A 19,464-nucleotide genomic window follows, 5' to 3' on the forward strand; every position below is an offset into this window, starting at 1 on the left:
ATTTTGAATGAGAAAGCAAACATATTTTAATCAGGGTTTTAAAGGCAGAGCTTTTCAAACTGTGACTCTAGGAGAAAGGGGTCAGCTAATTGCAACGTTTCATGTCATGTTTGGTCTTTCTCTCCTCTTTGATGCGACTGCCTGGAAGCATGCTCGCTCTCTCGCTCCGCTCTCGCTGTCTCTCTCTATGTCACACACACACAGTTTGTCACACACACATTCAAGTGAAAAACTACTTAAAGGTCCAAGAGTTCCCAATGCTGTAATCTTCATAAAGTCTTTGCTTCTACTTCCTGTCAGCCCTCCTCTCAACTCCAACCTCCAACCTCTCCTCTCTTCTCCTGCATCACTGAAACTTTTGCTGCTCCGCACACAGACCAGAGAGTGCTGAAATTTAAAAAATCGTATTCTTAATTTTTGTAAATTAACATGTATGTCCATACCAGTGTATGATGAGTAAGGTATGTCAGTCCTATGTCTACGATTCAAATCCCAATTTCCTTAAAATATGAACTAGGGCTGTCAAAATTGGCCAAAAAAATTCCTTCTAAAAAACTGAACAGTAAATATCACTTTTACACATTATGTTCATTAGAGGGCAAACCAATACAAGAGACATACCTACTTATATTCAGTATATGGTATATTTTTTTCAACTTTAATAAGTTCTACATACCTACACTTCTTTTAAATCACTTCTTAAAATCCACTTTTATAGACTTGCTTTTATGTAATGCTTTCTTTATCACCACTCCTTTTAAATCTTAATTTTTTTACTTATTTACTCCTTTTTTATTTTCTGTGTATCTGAGAATGACTTGTGATTGTTCCTGCTCTCTCTTATTGTTTTCTTTTAACGTAAGAATTGTTTTTAGCCTTATGGCATCATTCTCTGTGTAATTAACTGCTCTCTGTCGAAGCACTTTGTAAAGTGCTGTTCTTAAAAGTTGCTATATAAATAAAGTTATTATTATTATTATTATTATTATTATTATTACACATTACAAAATAAACAAATAAAATATGTCCTAAACTGTAAAACTTAGACCATAGACCTCTCTTTCTTTCTCTTTGTGAACTGAGCCCCCTAGCAAGCTACCAAGCTAGCTCGCTGGCTAACTAGCTAGAGGAAGGTCTAGCTAAAGGAGCTAGTTAGCTAGCTAACTAGTAAGCCATTAAATTGAAAATTGACCAATGCTTAATATGTCAGCTACACACTTAGGACACATTGCTAAAACCACATAACTGACAATTTGGTTCAGCTCATTTTCTTCAACCAGTATAGCATGACAACATGGCGGTAGCTAAATAGCTAGCTGTGCATTTCTTCTGTCTGCTATCATCCGGGCTTTTTAGTTTACTTATTTTTTATTTTTTTGCACAATCAAATATTAACTTTTAAACTCTGGAGTAGGGCTGGGCAATATTAAAATATATCAATATATTTTTAAATGTGATATGGTATTAGACCATATCGCATATATCTATATAGTTCTTTTTTTTTCTGTCTTTCTATATAAATGCTGCCCTACAAGGGTTTCTCATTTTTAGGTATTTTGTAATGCTCGTTATTCTTTTCTCATATAAATATATTTATTTCAGAAAAAGATTGGCCTATTTTATTTCATAGGCTATTTTTATTTAAGGTATTGTTTTATTTAAATGTGCACTTTATGGAGCTTTGATTTTTTTTTTGTTTTTAAGAAAAAAAAAGGTACTCCTGTTTTTATGTTCACTTAAATAAACTACTTGTGACATGTCATATTTGGCTTTGACTGAACATTTGCTCTCACTTTGCAGTAAAAATATCGGGATATATATCGTGTATCGATAAATATATCAGGATATGACTTTTGGTCCATATCGCCCATGCAGCACTACTCAGAAGGGGGTTGTTGTTTTGTTTTATTTTGATTGTGTGTTTTTTTTTTTAGCAATTTTAACATACATCCAAATTGAAAATACTCACACAGCCCTAATATGAACCTCACTTGGACCAAAGATATGTGCAAAGCTCTCCCACCATCCTACAGCAGGTTAATCTTTCAAACACGCAGTCCCAAATCTCTTTGGTTCTCATAATTACTGTTTTAACAGCAGCAGAGGGGGGCCAGAGGAATATACATTGTAAATTATGTTTGACAAGGTGGGGTTAGTGGTTTTGTCGTGGCTTGTCTTTAGTTATTACTCATACTTCCTCCTGCCATAGATAAGGTCTGCTGGTGAACATACCAAGGTGAGCGCTGGCGCAGGGCCCTTATCGCCAGCATTGATTTAGGGCAAGAACTTAGTGACAGAGGTCATTGTGCAGTAAAGCTATCCATCATTCGGGTTTGATTTCTGCTCCGACCTGTCTCCAAGTTGTCTACACGTAGGCAAGTCACCAGGAGTAGAGGCCACAGGAGGGTTGGACTGCAGGGAGGTGAGATGTGGACGGGGTATTAAGAAGCTCTGGATAATACTGTTTGTTCAGAGATGACAAGAATTTATCCTCTTAATACTCTTATTACAGACTGACTCATATTTAAGAAATATGTTTTGGTATAATTTAGAATTACGGTAACAGTGTCATCTTAATTTGATCCTCTAATTATTATGTGGAATCCACAAACTGTTTGTTTTACATTTGAAGCTTTGGATGCTGGTGAAAAAATGCAGCCTTGAATTTGTTTTCCACCGGTAGCTGATTGCCTGTCTTTCCACTGTTTATTTTGCCACTCACAGTAATTCTCCATGTGTCCTAGACATTTTCTGAGTGTGTGTTCGAAACGCTCACATTTTCCCCCCCGATTTAAAATTCAACGTAGTTCTCAGCCTGTGGTAAATAAATTTACAATCATAAACACAGTTTTCCCTCTTTGCAGGGGTATTTTTTTCAGATGTCTGAAGATGGGTATTTATTGCTCTTAATGTTGTTCGTGGCCTTCGTGGCTAGACTTGTAACTTTTGGCTTAAACGCTCTGTTTATCCTGGCTTCAGATTGGGGGAGCTCGTACCTTCGAATATGCTATGAGTCATATTATTGATTTGTCATGAGGATTATTTATTGCACTTTTTTTTCACCTTAACTTCTGCAAAAGTTGGAAGCTGTCAGAGATTCTCCAGGAGTGATTGCATGTAAATGTCTGTGCTGAATCCTGGGGGGAAAGGTATTCCTACAGTAAAAGGTCTCTTTAGTTATGCTGAAAAAGCTACAGTGGTGATACTGCTCACTCCAACCTACCAGAGGATAACTTAAGTAGCTAATTACACTTCAGTCTATAATCAAATCCATGTCAGGTTGTCTGAGAACCTGGATTTGTGTGGTGGATTTCAGTTAAATACAAGGGCAGCTTAAACATTTTATGGTTCTCTCCTCAAATTAAAGTTTATTTCCGCAATCCCCTCTAAAATGTGTCATATCCCATTACGCAAATTTGGATATGGTAAATTAGCGAGGAGAGTGCTTACGCTATGAATATGTTGACTTTTTTTGTGCAGTGTGCAGAGGGTGAGCTTGCTGGGGGTTGGGGGTGTCTTTAACTCTAAAAAGTTGTCTTGAATTTTCTCCCCCTCGCAAGATGATGTGTTTTTGCAATTCAAATATTTGCTCATTCTCTTCTCCATTGCAAAGCTCCCTTTGAAGCGGAAGAGTTCTATCAGGACCAATGACAGTGTGAGTGTGCAGCGTGACAGCGCAAGAGGCAGTGCTGGACTATTTCTAACTGCATATTTAAATAGCAAGGAAATCCAGAATCAAAAATGTATGCAAATGACGGCATGTTTTGCATGCTGATATTTTTATGATTTCGGGCTTGCATATTCAGGTGGTGTTCAGTACGTGCCTAGCTTTAGCAACATTAATCAGAATTACTTCATGTCTTCACCACATCCTTGATCTTCCTCTAAACAAACATTCCTGGGGGTGGAAGGCCTGCAATTTGGCAGATTTACTTTTAATGAAAGCTCTGCTTAATGTTTTTATGGACTGTTTTAAGTGGAAAGACATACTTAAGGCCTCAGGCTTCATAGGAAAGTGTGTAACCCAGAAACTCTCAATACTTAATGTGAATTTTCTGTATTGCACATTCTGGAACTACCTGATCTCATTTACATTTATCACAACTATTATATATATTTATATATTCCTTCTTCATGTTATGTTGGAAAGCCTCTATTCACTTAAATGAAGGCTTCAGATGTGTGCATTATATTGAGCGTGTGCACCGTGAGGCTGTGCGTGGGTGCTTAGAGAGATGTACGTGTTTGTGCAATGAGCAACATATCGAGACAAAGCCCTTGAAATAGGCCTTAGGCCTGTCTGCGCTCCTAAAGGTATAGAAAATACAGTATAAAATAATTAATTGAATTGTCATTTGTATGAGCAGCCCTTGCTCTCTGCACCCTATAATTCCAACCTCTTTCTCCCCCTTCCCCTCGCCACATTTTTTCCCTTCTTTTTTTTCTAAACAGCAATTAATCTCATTTTTAGTCCAATTTCCAGCCCTCTGCTGGAGTCAGAGCGAGTCCCCTGTTTTGTTCCTATTTGGCTTGGTTCCTCTGCATAGTCATTAAGGGCCCAATTAATGTCACCCTTTAGCTGAAGAGTACTCATTTTTATTGGGGAGCTGACAGTCACCGCCATGAGTGCCGCAGTGTAATATGCATTAATTGCCCCGTAACACTGGTAATTACCAGTTCTTCAAGCCTCTCAGTAAACTGTCATGCCCAGACACGACTGCTTTGAAATAGATTACTCATTAGGGGGACCTGCCCTGTTTTCCAATGGGGGCTCGCTGGGTTGGCATAAAGATGAAAAAAAAATCTGGTGCTTGAACAAATAGTTGCCAAGAGCAATTTCCTATTACAACTTCCCGGTGACGGCTTTTCTCTTTCTTTCTTTCTCTTTTTTTCTCCCTCAGATGGCATTCCAGCCGTCACTTGAGGTAAAGATCAGAAGTAGAGTTAGATGTCCATCACGGGTCTCGCTGATACCAGTTGGTTTGTCTTCTCCTCCCAGTTTGACTCCTTGAATGAAAATGTGCCTTGGGATTTCCCCATTCAGCATTTTGCCTTAGTTTTACCTCAAATCTTCAGGGTTGATTGTTCTTTTTTGTACTTGCCTTTGTATGTACACCACTGCCCTGAGTGCCCAGTGACTAGTATGTGAGCGCTGCATTGAAAGTGTCAGCATTGTTGCTTAACATTGTATTTCAGGGCCTCTGTACATAACATCAAGGCAGTGTTGATGTGAAGTTCTTGTTCAAATATTGATGCTAACTTTGCTCAGGTCTTGTGTTTGCAAACTGTGGAATCTCTGTTTCAAACATTAGCTTGTGCTCCACGGTTTCAGAAACGTGTCCCACATACCTGGAGGAAAAGGAATTGATAGTGAATGCAAATAGATGAATTTAAAGAAACGGTTAGAGGACAAAAGGAGGGGATGTAGTGTGGGTGTCACCGTTGTTCTGCGATAAGATATTATAAAGGAGAGACCAAATCAAACAATGTTAGCTATCGCACATCCTCTCCGCAGAAAGGTGTTGGCCTGTTTAGTCACGCTAGAAACAATATTTAGATTTCACCACAGCTTTGTAAACGCTCCAAGTGTACGCTGGGCCAATTCCACTCGGGTCCCTGTTCTTTCTTTCTTTTCTTTTTTTCAAAAGCACTTTTGTGTCATTACCCATTTACCATAGCAGGGAAAAGAACAGAATGTGAAGACCAGAGAAAAGCCTCTCACACACACACACACACACACACACGGGTGGAAAGCACACGTATGCGTGCACACACAGAGCTTCTCAAAGGTGCTGCTTTTTTTTGTTTTATCTCCCTTATAGCACCTGCTTCAGGCAATCTGCTCCCACTCGTCTCAAATGAATTTTGTCACGGCCTTTCAGATTCTCAGCCAGCGATGCGCTAATGAAAGGAGATAGTACAATTTGAACTGACCAGGTAGCAGCCAGCAGTGCACAGCTGAGAGCAAGGGATGGGGACACACCCCTCCTTGAAACAAAAGACAAGTCAAGCGTCCGCTGATATACCCATTACCCTTCTCATTAATACCCTGCAGACCTCGGCGCGCGAGTGTGTGCGCCCGCGTGTGCTTGTGCGCGCGTCTATCTGTTTGTGTTGGTCGAGCACTTATCGAATTGTTTATGACAGGCCTAATTGGGCTAATTGAAGACATTAAGATTACCTGTCAGCTGTGTGTATCCAGACTCCCTATCTGTCTGACAACTCCTGACAAGTGAGGGACCCCGTAGCATCCGTCATGATGGAGCATTCCCAGGCCGTAATAGGGACAATAGGGGCCACTCTAATTTGATGTGGACAGCCGGATCAGCCTCCCTTTGTGTGTGTGTGTGTGTGTGTATGTGTGTGTGTGTTAAGTATAAGTGAGAGTTCGGGGGTTCTGTGCATGGCCGGGCTAATGGAGTCCCCCTTGGCAATGTGACAAAGCGATGAGGCAGTCTGAGGGGAAAAGTGAAAGGGGTCTTCAAGTGTTTAAGGACATGAGAGGGGACGGTGCTCGGGGTGACGGCTTCACAGATTGAGTGACAAGAGAGGAGCGCTGACATCTGTGTGTCTGTGTGGTTGTGGACAGTCACCCATACTCTTTTTGTTTTTGACGAGACCAAAATGTCACTGATGGACCCACTTTGGAGGACTTGTGGATGTATATGTTGGCATCCAAAGGGAGTCAGGATTCTCCAAACCCAAAGATTCAGTTAGACTTTTGATTGTAAAGTCACAATTTCATTTAAACTTTTTTTTTCATTCGGCATTTACTGACAGCTATGCTATTATTAGACTATGGAGTCTAGATTGAACTGAGATCAACAGTTGATTGGTTTAATGCCCTGAAAACTTCAATCACATTTTGAAACTCTACTTTCAAAAGACAGGTAACATTTGGAGGCCATATGGTCAAATTTCAAGTTTCTGATTTTACTTTGGATTTTGATAATGGAAATTGAAAGCTCATTTCAACCATTTTTACTATTTAGAATCAAATCTTGCCACAGCTCCAAACACCATTAATAACAAATATCAGACACAGACTGTATTCATATTTAGCCTATATTTGTTCCTTAAACTCTTATTGTTCAAATACCTTCTTTGTGGATGTTTAGGGGGAGATAGCAGGTCAACAATAAAAGCCACATACAAGTGGTGACATCACCTGAAAGCTGTGAACCTGAAGATTAAATTAAGATCACCACTGTGTCAAGTTGTTCTGGTCAAAAATATCTAATTAAAATCACTTAATGAATTAATTGTTTATTTATTGAAGCCTATGATGGTGTATAAAGGGTCATAACATTAGTGGACACTTTCTAAAGTCCAGTCCATGTTCAACTGTGTCCCAGAAGTTGTTGAAGCAATTTCTGGGTTGATACCATTTGCTACACACATTTGGTGCTGAATAATGCAATTTTATTCATATCGAGAATGGATAAAAACGGTCAGAAAAACCTTCCAGAATATCACATCAGTATATCAAGACTCTTGGAACAACAGGTTAACAGGTTTAACAGTTTCAATGGAAATAAAGTCCACTCATTGAACTTTTTCCTTCTATTCATTTATTCATAGATCAGGGTTGCCAGATCTTAAACAGAGCACAGTCCTATCTTCTTGGGCTTAAGGAATGTGCCTCTGCATATCTGTATCAACCCACCCTCCCTCCTCTTCCTCTCCTCTCCTCTCCTGTGTGGGCATTGTGTGGGGCTTTGCAGCGTCGTCGCTATGACAGATCAACGCTGTCAGCCCAGGAGATCCCTCTGTTTGTTTGTTCTCCTCCAAAAGGGGTTAAACTGTCAAGTTGACAACTCACAAGACCTTTAGACTCGAGCACTGCCGCCTCTCCTCCGTCTCCCTCTCCTTCTCTCCATGGCTCCCTCCCCCCGTGTCCACCTTCATCCCCAAACGAGTGAAAATCAATACCAGATTGCCTGAGGACCACTGTTTGGTGTGGGCCTGACCCCTAGATGTCCCCCACTCTGCTTCTTTCATTACATGTAGCCCAGTATTTAACTTCCATCCTCATCCCTCGCCTAATTAGTTTCGATAAGCTCAGAGTCTCTCCCTCCCTTTCTCTTTCTCTCTCTCCCTCCTTCTCTCTTACACGTGTACACACACACACACACACACACACACACACACTTGGACATTTTGCTTTCTTGCCCTTTGAAGGGACACTCTGGGCTGGGAGTAATAAAAAGACAAATCCCAACACGCGCACAGAAGCCCTCAGCGATTCTTGAACTAGGATTATTTTTTTGTTTGCATAGCAAATTTTTAAAAACTACAATGAAATTAGATTTGCACCCCAGATCATCAGAGAAAACACTGGGGATATCCTGTGTTGTCCAAAGGCTAATGCTGCTCTGCGGTGGGCCCGTTAGCGAGACTACACCCTCACATGTGTGGTTTTCCACTCTGAGCGTGTGTGTGTGTGTCTGTGGAGTTGTCCAGTCACACACACACAGAGGAGCCATTGATATCATGTAGAAGATGCTAGTTTTTCCCATAACTAAACCAGGTAAATCATCGATCAACACAAACACAGAAACCAGTTCCAGCGATTTGTCCGCTGGAGGTCTGTGTGTTTGTATGTACCACCCACATGTCCAGGTGCCGCCACTGCGCCGGCTGGCCCGTCGACCACTGACAAGCCCCAACGACATGTCGGCCCCCCTGCTCTGTTCCCCCCCTAGGGGCTAAAATTACCCTCAGGAATGTAAACAGACTGCCGAGTAAGCACACGGCTTTCTGTGGCCCTTCGCCCGCGTCCGTCTCCAAACTCGCCCCCCAAACTGGGACAGTTCCATTTTGGACTCAGAGGCCAAGGTTGACGGCAAGGAAACCTTTAACCTGCTTTGTCAAAGCAGTTCTTCTGTTCTGGCAACAAAAATAATACACAGGGTTCCTACGGGTGCTTGAAATCCTTGAAAGTGCTTGAATTTAAATGTTGTCTTTTCAAGGTTTAAAAAGTGCTTTGATTTTGGTTAAAGTGCTTGTAAATGCTGAAATTCTTACTGTATTTCTCTTGCAATCTGACTATATCCATCTATAGACTAGATAATCACATGTTCAATGTAAAAAAAAAATAATGAGTAGCCTATCTGAAATGAAGACCGTTCCTCCTAAAAGTGTAACACCATCACTGTTGGTATGGTTCAGTGAAATTACCCCTTTTAGTATGTAAGTACTCATCTAAAACATGCAACTTACAACCGTTGTAAGGTCCTGGAAAAGCTTGAAAATGGACCCTGAAAGTCCTTGAAAAGTGCTTGAATTTGACCACTCAAAAAGTGTATGAACCTTGAATACAGTTCTACTGAGTCTGGTGATGATTATCACATGGCAGAGTCCAAATGTCCATGCAACAGCTGAAAAAAGACATGTTTTCTATACTTTTTTCTCCTCATATCTCCTTCCTCCTTTTCATTGTAGCAGACAGATGGGCATTCACACCAGTTCATTAGGTGTGTGGGGTAGCTGTAAGCGGTGGAGTCTGGGTGAAGAAGTTCACTGGGCCGGGCGCTGACATGTTGATTTAGTGGTGGTAACACGACTGCACTTCCAAAGGTGCTGACTTGGACGAAAGCCAGGCCTCTTTTTCTCCCAGGGAGACATTAGAGGCCTCGCTCTAATTTTGGGGCAGGGTTCTACTCCTGGATGCAGAGGCCAGGAGGCCCTACACAACAAACATTCACACCTGCCTTTCCATGCCTAACTTTTGATTCAGCCCTCACTAGAGTGGCAGCAGAATTTAAAAGGAAAGTTTAAATGGGGTTTTAAAAGTGGGGCAGTGTGAGATACTTAGTGATAGTTATAATTGATTTATTTTGGTGTGCACATTTCAATGTCGCTAAGTTTTAAATGTTATGGTTGTCAATTTCGGAAAATCACCAAGCTTGCAAACGACCATCTACTGTAGTTAGTACACTGTTGGGGAGTTTCCTCATACACCCCCAGTTCAAATATTTGAACTATCCCTTTAAGATATAAAGCTCATCCCTAAACCTGACGGAGAGATTGACCCAGTGGATGGTCTGCCTTATTAAGAATGGAAATGCAAGTTCCTGTGCAAAATTGGGGGAAAAAATAGGAATTAAACAAAAAATATACAAAGTTAATTTTTCACTGCATAAAAACTTTCCCTAAAAGAACCCCATAGCCATATATAAGCTTTTTTTCTATCACAAAATTGATGAATTACACTGTAAAAAGTGTTTATGTTTAAAGGTTTTGTACTATTCCTTGATTTAAACTGTAGAAAACACACATTTTCATATTTTCACCCACCCACATTTTTGTGTGGGTGGGTGTAGAAAGTGTAGAATATTTTTTATTATTATTTATTATTATTTTTTAAATCCCAAAATAATGGATTAAAAATGGAGCATTGACTTTGTATTGCATCCCGTGTGTGTTTATATGTTTGTCCTCCACATGTTGTTATATTGAAACAAACAGCCAAGTAACAGGCTCCCGTCCCATGACCTCACATATAAACATGATATCATCCACACATAACACCGTTCCTCTGCTGGACTCACCAGGTTTGCAGGCGCCCGGTCAGGCTGACGCTGCCCTCGCAGGGCCAGATAGGGTTACAGTACAAACTGTTGTTGATTAGAGCCGTGCCTGTAGTGGGGGATCATCCTAAATTGAAAACACATTAGCCGCCAGGGTTAAGGGCAGGATTAGGACCAGGGCTGCGTGGGGCGAGGAGCAGCGGCAGACACAAAATGGCCGTCCCTCTGCCTGCCTTTGACTGTGTTTCCCCAGAGACAGGTGGCAATTATCGGCCAGGGCTGCTGGGAGTTCACAATAACAGGTTAAAGGAGCATGTATCCCCTCGACGCTACAGTCCTCCCCGTCTGCACGGGCTCCCAGCCCCCAGCCTGCTCGCCCGCCACCACGGGGAGCTTCCTGTCTCCAAGCACAACTTATAGACACGGGGACTCATCAAAGGCCACAGGGACTCTCTGGACACATCTCCAAATTAGCACTGTGGCCAGTGTTTGCCTTTGGAGACTAATAAGCCTCATCTGAAAACACTTAAAGCATCAGAGAGGTTTTTTTGCTATTTTTACATCCCGTGTTGTCTATACAATGAAGGTCATCTCATATTTATAATACACTACAGGCCAAATGTTTGGAAGCTACTTAAATTTTCCATGACATGCATTATTTGAGTTTTTGGATGTCTTTACTGCATGATCATACTTTTTTTATGTGTTTAAATATCCTCTGAAGGCACCAATAACTATCTCCCAAATGTATATATATATAGATACAAAGGTACACTACAGGCCAAAAGTTTAGAAGCAACTTAAATTTTCTGTTCTCAATGGCTTTCTTAAAAACCAGTATCGATTCTTTGGATTTTTGGATGTGTTTACTGCATGATCAGACTTTACCTTTATAGAATTGAACCATTTTCCTCAATTTACCTTTAGGTATACATTGATGTTAGCAGACCATTGCTGAATAAATGTTAACAAAAGAATAGAAGGGCTTCGTTTTAGGGTTGAGAAGATTTGGAGTCACAACTTCAGTGCAAAAGTTTAAAAACAAAAAAGAAATTGCAGTTTGCATTATTCGCTTTAGCTCTTTGGCTTTTGAGAGTTTGGATACAAAAATACCAATAAATCTCAACTGTGTTCATCTCTGACAAACTACCACATTAATGGCTAAAATGAAGCAGCTGATTAAAGAAACAAAAGTTCAGATTTATACATTAAGGAAAGAAGGATACACAAAGCCTAAGCAATAAAAACCCAAAGACCTGATAATTATAGTAAACATGTGTTCTAATAAGTGACTTTTTATATAATAATCATGTTTATTTTGTTGCAAAGTATAGCAATGAAATTATGATCTTTTTTTGTACAAATTTGATCTTGCCTCCAAACTTTTGGCCTGCACTGTATATTTACATGCACTGACACAAATTACTGCCTACTCATGACTTCAGTGCAGTTCTCATATAGGAGACTCCATTTGCTGCCATTGCAATAATAGGATTTAATAATATCAGCATCAAGTGTTAATGAATCCCCACTCAGTGTGTCATAACTGAAGAGATCAAGCCATTTTCATGATGTAGAGGGTCATTATGGAGGATGGGGAGTCGATATCTGAGAAAAGATCAGGTGAGCTCTGACCGACTGAATATTAACCCTTACACAGCCGGAATACCACAGAGACGGAGATCCTTCTTATTACATTCATAGGTAACGCTTTATAATAAGGTCCTTAATAACCATTAATTAACAAGTAATAAGGCATTGTTCTCGCTTTAGATCTGGTAGTTGCAAAAAGCATAGTTAACTTATAGTTAACTTATAATAGATGAGCAATAAAGTATATTTTAATATCAATAAGCAAAAAAAATAAGATTAATAAAGGCGTGGCAAAGACATAATGGGTGGGTCATGGGTGTTTGTAATGCTATTATGAACAATTATAAGATACTCATGAGGCTTTTATTAACGTTCTTAAGCGTTTGCAAACTGTTAACAAGTTTCTTATTAGTGCTTATAAATCTCTTATAGCCTGCTATTAGCTGTATTATAAAAAGGCATAGTTAACTTATAATAGATGAGCAATAAAGTATATTTTAATATCAATAAGCAAACAAAATAAGATGAATAAAGGCATGGCAAAGACATAATGGGTGGGTCATGGGTGTTTGTAATGCCATTATTAACACTTATATAAGCTTATAAACACACAATAATGTTAATAAGCATCTTGTAAGGACTTACAAGGGCCTTATTACTTGTTAATTAATAGTTATTACAAGGACCTTAATATAAAGCGTTACCCATTCATATTACAGCAGCTGGATTTAAACAGATACTGTTTGCATTAGAGGAAAATTATTTTCCTGAAGTTGTTCCATAACTCCAGCTCGGCCTGGTGTCATCATAGAGCTGTCATCGGTAGGTTGTTTTGTCGTCTGCAGTGTCCTCGATACTGTTTGGACCAACTTCTGAACACTAAACAGACAAAGCCAGAGCCAGACCACACCTTGTTTGGTTTCGCTCCACATCCAAAGCAGACCAGAGTGTGTCAAAGCGCGTTGGAGCGTGACGCCGTAGATCTTAGAGGGGACCAGAACACATTGCACACACAACGCACACTTGTCCCTCAGATATGTGGTGCTAATGCGGTCGGCGACATGCTCAGTTAAGGGACTTAACGAGTTCCAAACACTGATTGAGGCTCCTCCCTTTGGCTGCAGGATGTTTGGGAAGCAGGATATCGTCCAAACGGATCCTAACCAGGACCAAATGGGGCCGTGAAGGCAGCACGCTCTATTCTTTGCTATCAAAAATAGAAATAAGACTGATGCTTATTAGCTCATGGGCTCACTCACATAATCATGTGTTAGCTAGGTTATCAATCAGCTGATTGATAGCGAGGCTGTCAGATTGTGTGTGTGTATGTGTGTGTGAGGAGATAAGATTTAGGTTAATGTGAGAAGGTGGCTGAGGTGATAGGAGGTCTGGAGGGAGACTGAGGTCAGAGAAAGTGATAATTCGTTAGTTGGAGATAAAGACTGTAATACTGGGGGGGCTTAATGGTGCTCAGAGTTAAAGGTTATTATTAAAATAATAAGAATGAATGATTTGTACTATTTCAATCCAATTCAATCCACTTTATCTACACTCAAAAAAATAATACTGCTTATTACTTAATTCAGTCTGTGCAACATTTTTACACCTAAATAAAATATAAATATATAAAATAAAATAAAATATAAATATATAAAATACAATATAAATATTTAAAGTGAAATAAAAATATAAATATATAAAATGAAATATAAATATATAAAATAAAATAAAAAATGTAAATATAGTCAATAAAATATAAAAAATATTGAGTTGATTTGAAAGCTTTTACATCGGTTAAACAAAACATGACTAATGAGTAAATTTAAGTAATATTTTCAAGTACGTCTGAATGAATTGACTTGGCTCAATTACCACATAAAGTAAAATAATTGATGTAATATAGTAATATAGTATAGTAATATAGTATATTATATATATTTACTACTATATAGTAATATATAGTAATATAGTAGTAAATATAATTGAAAACATTTGTAGGATTTTACACTTATTGTACACTTATTATTACACATATTTAAACCATGTAATGTGTGAGTCAAATATTCTTTTATTTTTGAAGAAGTAAATTCTCTTAATTTATATGTGGATATTTTACACAAAGATTCCTGTTGGAGTTCTAATAATGAATTTTGATGTAGTCAATTTAAATACTCATCATGATGATATTCAGCATTTTATTTAGTATTCATACCTTTATATTACTGTCACATTTACAGGCTCCTAGAATTATTTATTAGAGTGTATATAGCACAATTTTAGCAAACACAATGTTTCCAAAGTGCTGCACAACAATAAATAGATAACACAATATAAAGAGATGAAGTAAACAATAGAACAGCAAAATAATATAAGATAAAATTAATTAAAATAGAATAAAATTAAATAAAATCATATTTGCCATTCAGAAAAAAACTTAAGTGTATAGATTATATTATGATTTTATTAAAATGCTTAATATAGTTTGTTTTATTCACAATTTTGTAGATTTTCTGTAAAGTTAACAGTCATCACAGTGGTGCAGGTTAATTTAATTATGTGAATCCTTCTTCAAAGCACATAAAACAATTGTCCCAATGCAGCAAGTTGACACATATTAAATACCACTGTAATGAGAATAATATAGTCTGTGCATGTTGTTATAAAAAAATAAATCATGACACAGTACAGTGTTGTAAGATATTGTCACAGGGCTGGTATAGAAAATGTCACTGCACACATACAAGCACAGCTGATTTATCTTCCCCATTGTTTCATCAGTTTTTTTTCTTTCCTTTTTATAGCTTTGTTACATTGGATACTGTCAGATGTGGAGATCACATTGTTTTCAACATGTAGTATTAAATATCAATCTATATCCTTTATTTAACCAGGTGAAAAACTCATTGAGATTAAAAACCTCTTTTCCAAGAATGACCTGGCCGAGACAGCAGCACAAAAGCAAAATAGTCACGCTAAACACACAAAGACACAAATAAAATACAGTCACACAAGAAAAACAAGAGTTGGATTACATGGTTACACAGAGCAGTCACAAGATCACATTGAGCTTATTTCTCTGTCTTTTTTAATTTACTTGGATTCCCTCAGAGTTACAAGATGTGTCAATTAAACCAAAATATTGTTTGAAACCTGCATTTAATGTACTATTTTTTTTCCTAAGACTGATTTAAGTTTCTGAATTTTATTAACGATTGTAGGAAAGTGAAATTGTCATCAAATCCACATTATTATTGTCATTTTTTACTTATATTTTATGTGTTTAAATATGCTCTGAAAGCACCAATAGTTATCTCCCAAATGTTACATTATAGATACAAAGGTACACTACAGGCCAAAAGTTTGGAAGCAACTTAAATTTTCTGTTCACAATGGCCTTAAAAACAGTATGGATCATTTGGATTTTTGGATGTGTTTACTGCATGATCAGACTTTACCTTTATTGAATTGAACCATTTTCCTCAATTTACCTTTAGGTATAGATTGATGTTACCAGACCATTGATGAATGTATGTTAACAACATAAAAGAAGGGCTTCGTTTTAGGGTTGAAAAGATTTGGAAGAGTCACAACTTCAGTGCAAATGTAAAAACAAATCGCATTTTGCATTATTGTTTGGCTTTTTAGAGTTTGGATACAAAAAAAAAACAAGAGTACAGATTTATACATTAAGGAAAGAAGGATACACAAAGTCTAAGCAATAAAAACCCAAAGACCCGATAATTATAATAAAAATGTGTTCTAATAAGTGACTCTTTATGTAATAATCACATTTATTTTGTTGCAAAGCATAGCAATGAAACTATGATTTTTTTTGTTGTACAAATTTGATCTTGCTTCCAAACTTCTGGCCTCTAGTGTAAACAAAAATAAAATAATTATATTTGATTTCATCAATGTCACATGGCCTTAATTGACAGAAAGCAGTTTGAAAAAAAAAGAAAAAAGGTAATAGAGTAGGTGTGTCCTACAATAAAGTGTATCACAGTGTTTCCTGAGCTAAATGTAGTGTGGACTAATTTCTGTGGTGGGTCAGAGCGCTGAGGGCATGTCCTGCCACAGAGGTTGCAGCGGTTGCTACGGTTACCAGATAAAGCACTGGAATCCTCGGGTCTCTGTTCTGGTGTTGGTATCACGCATCAGTGAGCGTAAATTATCTCCTGGTGCGACACACAACTCACAGCACACTGACTCGCCCTGACCTCCCACACCCTTCATACTCACACATTACGCCTCCACACCTCCATGTTAAACCTAACACTACACTACACAAACATACATACACACACGTAAAACACCCTCTCTGCCTCCAACAGCGATAAAGACAAACCACATCCACGCCACGTTCCATTTCCATACCCCATCGACAGAAAACATAAAAACGTCGGGGAGAATTACACCTGGCGGAAGATGTTTTATTTTTTATTGCCCTCTATTCCACCTTAATTACGATGCTTGTGTAGGCTTGGGCGACTCATTTAACATACCATCGTGTGCTACGTCTGCCTTGTATTTGTGTTTTTCATACCTGAGCAGAATTGAACTTTTCCTCGCCCAATAAAGGGGCGGTGGTGAGAGAAAAGAAGGTGTTTCTATTCTTAGCTCTAGTGTTAATAACTTGTCAGTGGGAGGTTAACTCTTGCATTCAACTCCTGTTATTTATGGACAGGAGGATGTATAGTTTGTAGCAAAGGGATTATTTACCTCCCTGTTGGTGGATGCCCCTCTGGGCAGAGCCAGCCTTTAAATATCCTATTTGTGTGCAAGGAAGCTTGTGTTATCTTCATAATAAGGCTGGCTGACTTGCTACAAACAGCTACTGTGAGGCCATTAAAATACACATGTACAGTGATCAGCTGGGGGGGCCATATCACCTGGCATGCAGGCCCTGGGTCACTGCTCACCTCTAAAACTACATAACACATCACGCTACCATTATGTGACCCTGTAAATAACCTCCTATAGGGCGCCACAGGAATGGGTTGAAGTAAGTTAGCATTTTAGCGCCCTGGGGTCTAACCTCTCAAACTCAATGAGGATTTTAAATTGTTTTTTTTGGTTTGATGCCTGAAATAAGGTCTGTGGTTGACACAAGCTTAAAAGATGTTTGTGTTTTGTTGTACGACATAAAACATGTTAGCAAAAAACCCCACTTGTGATTTTTGGAGTTTTTATGTGTCCTTGAAAAGGCGGTGGCTAACAAGTGGCTAAATGAGACTACAATGGTTGTCGGGGACATTAAACGCCATCACGTCGGACACGGACAGGAACTCTCTCACTAGTCCGCCTTACAGACTCTAGTCTTGCTCTTGCAAACTCTTGTAGATTGTTAATTATGTTAATAAACAATTCATTAGGCTACAGATTCGCTAGCTTGTCAAAACCGCTAATTTTGGAGCCGGGGCTCTTAAAGCCTCCCGCACTCTGGACTTGGTTTTTACAAAAGACTCAAAACAGTTAAGCTAAGCAAAAATAAGCTAAATATCCCTATCCTTCACTAGTTAGCTTGTTGGAGACCGTCTTAAAGATAACTGCTGTGACGTTCAAGTCATGTGACTGTGGTGTAGTTCGCGTTGGCAAACGTTAGCTTTTTACTTCTGTCGGCTGCATTAATGCTTCAAACTTAATAAAAGTGGTGTTCATTTGTGAAGATTATCCTGCAGAGCAAAATGTGTAAGCATCAGAAACGTGTGTTTGCTACAGAGCTTATTTTCTGCAATGATCCAAAATCCAATACAAAAATTACATTGACCCTATGGTGACGTTTTCTCTCTATAGGTAGCTGCCATTTGTCAATAATACACACTTTTTATCTCTGTCTTTTGCTATGTACACAGTCCCTCTGTGTCCAACACAGAGACTTTTATTCCTCTGCACCTCTCACCCCAGTCACTCCCAATGCTTTCTGTCTTAAAAGAAGCTGAGCAGGTTCCATACCTGCGTTTAGAGAAAAGAGTGACTAAAGCTAATGTTTGGCAGAGCTTCAGTGGGTCTACCTTGTGACCTGATGTATGGACGCTGAAAACAAAGAGGTCTTTGTGGGGAAACCTCGGAGACGTAAGGTTCATGCTCAGGTAGAGGCTTACGCTGTCTAAATCATTGCTGGGGCGTTTGTTTAAAATGGGTCTGCGCGGTATGTAAAATGAAGTGACGGTGTTTTAAAGTCGAGCGTAAATTCATCTTGATTTTATTGATAATTCGTCATGTCGTGTAATGTGTTTTGGCAGACATGTGCAGCCCCCAGTTTTTACTAAAGCTTTTTCTCACCAAATGTGGCAGATCGAATTAGACACGATCTGTTTGTTCGGTTGAAATGTTAAAGTTTTCTTTTAAAGGTGGGGGGGCGAGCTGTGTGACCTCCAGCAACCTCAGACTTCTCTGAAAAATGAGAAGGGCATGAATAAAATCAAGAAAGCAAGTTCAGCACATTCAAGGGAACAGTTTGTATTGTACTGAATTTTTTCATGATTTTGAAGTTCATATTTTTTACTAGTGCTGTGTGTAGGGATGCATAACTGAAGATTACCTGCATCTCATGTGCAAAACCAATAAGATAACGGATTAGTTTCACATTTTTATATTTTAAAAATAAGTTTAAAGCCTGCACTGTCTCTTCAAATGTTCATTTATCAAAAAAAGCTTCTGGTGAGCATTTTGCCAAAGAATTCAAATTAAAATCTTTGACATTATCCATCAAATCAGACGTGTCAACACGTGTTCATTGGCAGATATGGTGAATTTTTTGAGCTTGGATGAAAATGGACCTTTTCTATGTGAATTGTGCACCAAATATGATCATACAAAGATACTCAGAAGGCTGCTTTCTGAAACAAATAGCTTTATTAAAGAATATTTAACATAACTTTGAATGATTATATATTCTACATACAGGTTAATATATTATCAACCAATTATAGAGATGAAACCTGAGAAAATAAAGATGAAAAAAAAAAAAAGCTAAATAAGCATCAGTACTGTACCTTCAGTATCAGTCAATTGCTGACCATTTAAATACAGCATAAATAAAATAGCTGGCACCATTTCTAAATCACCCCGAGCATTATTTTTTTTGCATTATATGCTCTGTAAATAAAGTTTTCATATCAGACACCATGTATGCTGATACGGCTAAAAATAGATATCTCTGGGCTCTATTGTTAGGTCAATGAAAGCAATTTTGCTTCATATTTATCAGCTATAATTTTAACATCACAGTAATATGTATAAATATACATTTCCCATTGGCAGCAGACAACTTATCGACTCTATATATATACATATATGTTGTGCACTTTGTGTATGTTTGGGTCGTACATATAAT

At 38.5% G+C, this 19,464-nt stretch overlaps 1 protein-coding gene across 2 annotated transcripts in view; it reads left to right on the forward strand.

Annotated features, from left to right (window-relative positions):
* cdin1 (CDAN1 interacting nuclease 1) overlaps window positions 1-19,464 on the forward strand; it is an 81,177-nt gene that overhangs the window by 56,763 nt on the left and 4,950 nt on the right. Inside the window, exon 11 of one of the 2 annotated variants that reach the window (XM_059354070.1) lies at window positions 4,902-4,925. The exons of the other annotated variant lie outside the window; for it this stretch is intronic. Within the exon in view, the coding sequence (XP_059210053.1) occupies window positions 4,902-4,925 (24 nt within the window). The remainder of the gene's footprint in view (window positions 1-4,901; window positions 4,926-19,464) is intronic. 2 annotated transcript variants of the gene reach the window in all.

The sequence above is a fragment of the Centropristis striata genome, chromosome 16 (genome assembly GCF_030273125.1).
Source record: "Centropristis striata isolate RG_2023a ecotype Rhode Island chromosome 16, C.striata_1.0, whole genome shotgun sequence".
Classification (NCBI taxonomy): domain Eukaryota; kingdom Metazoa; phylum Chordata; class Actinopteri; order Perciformes; family Serranidae; genus Centropristis; species Centropristis striata.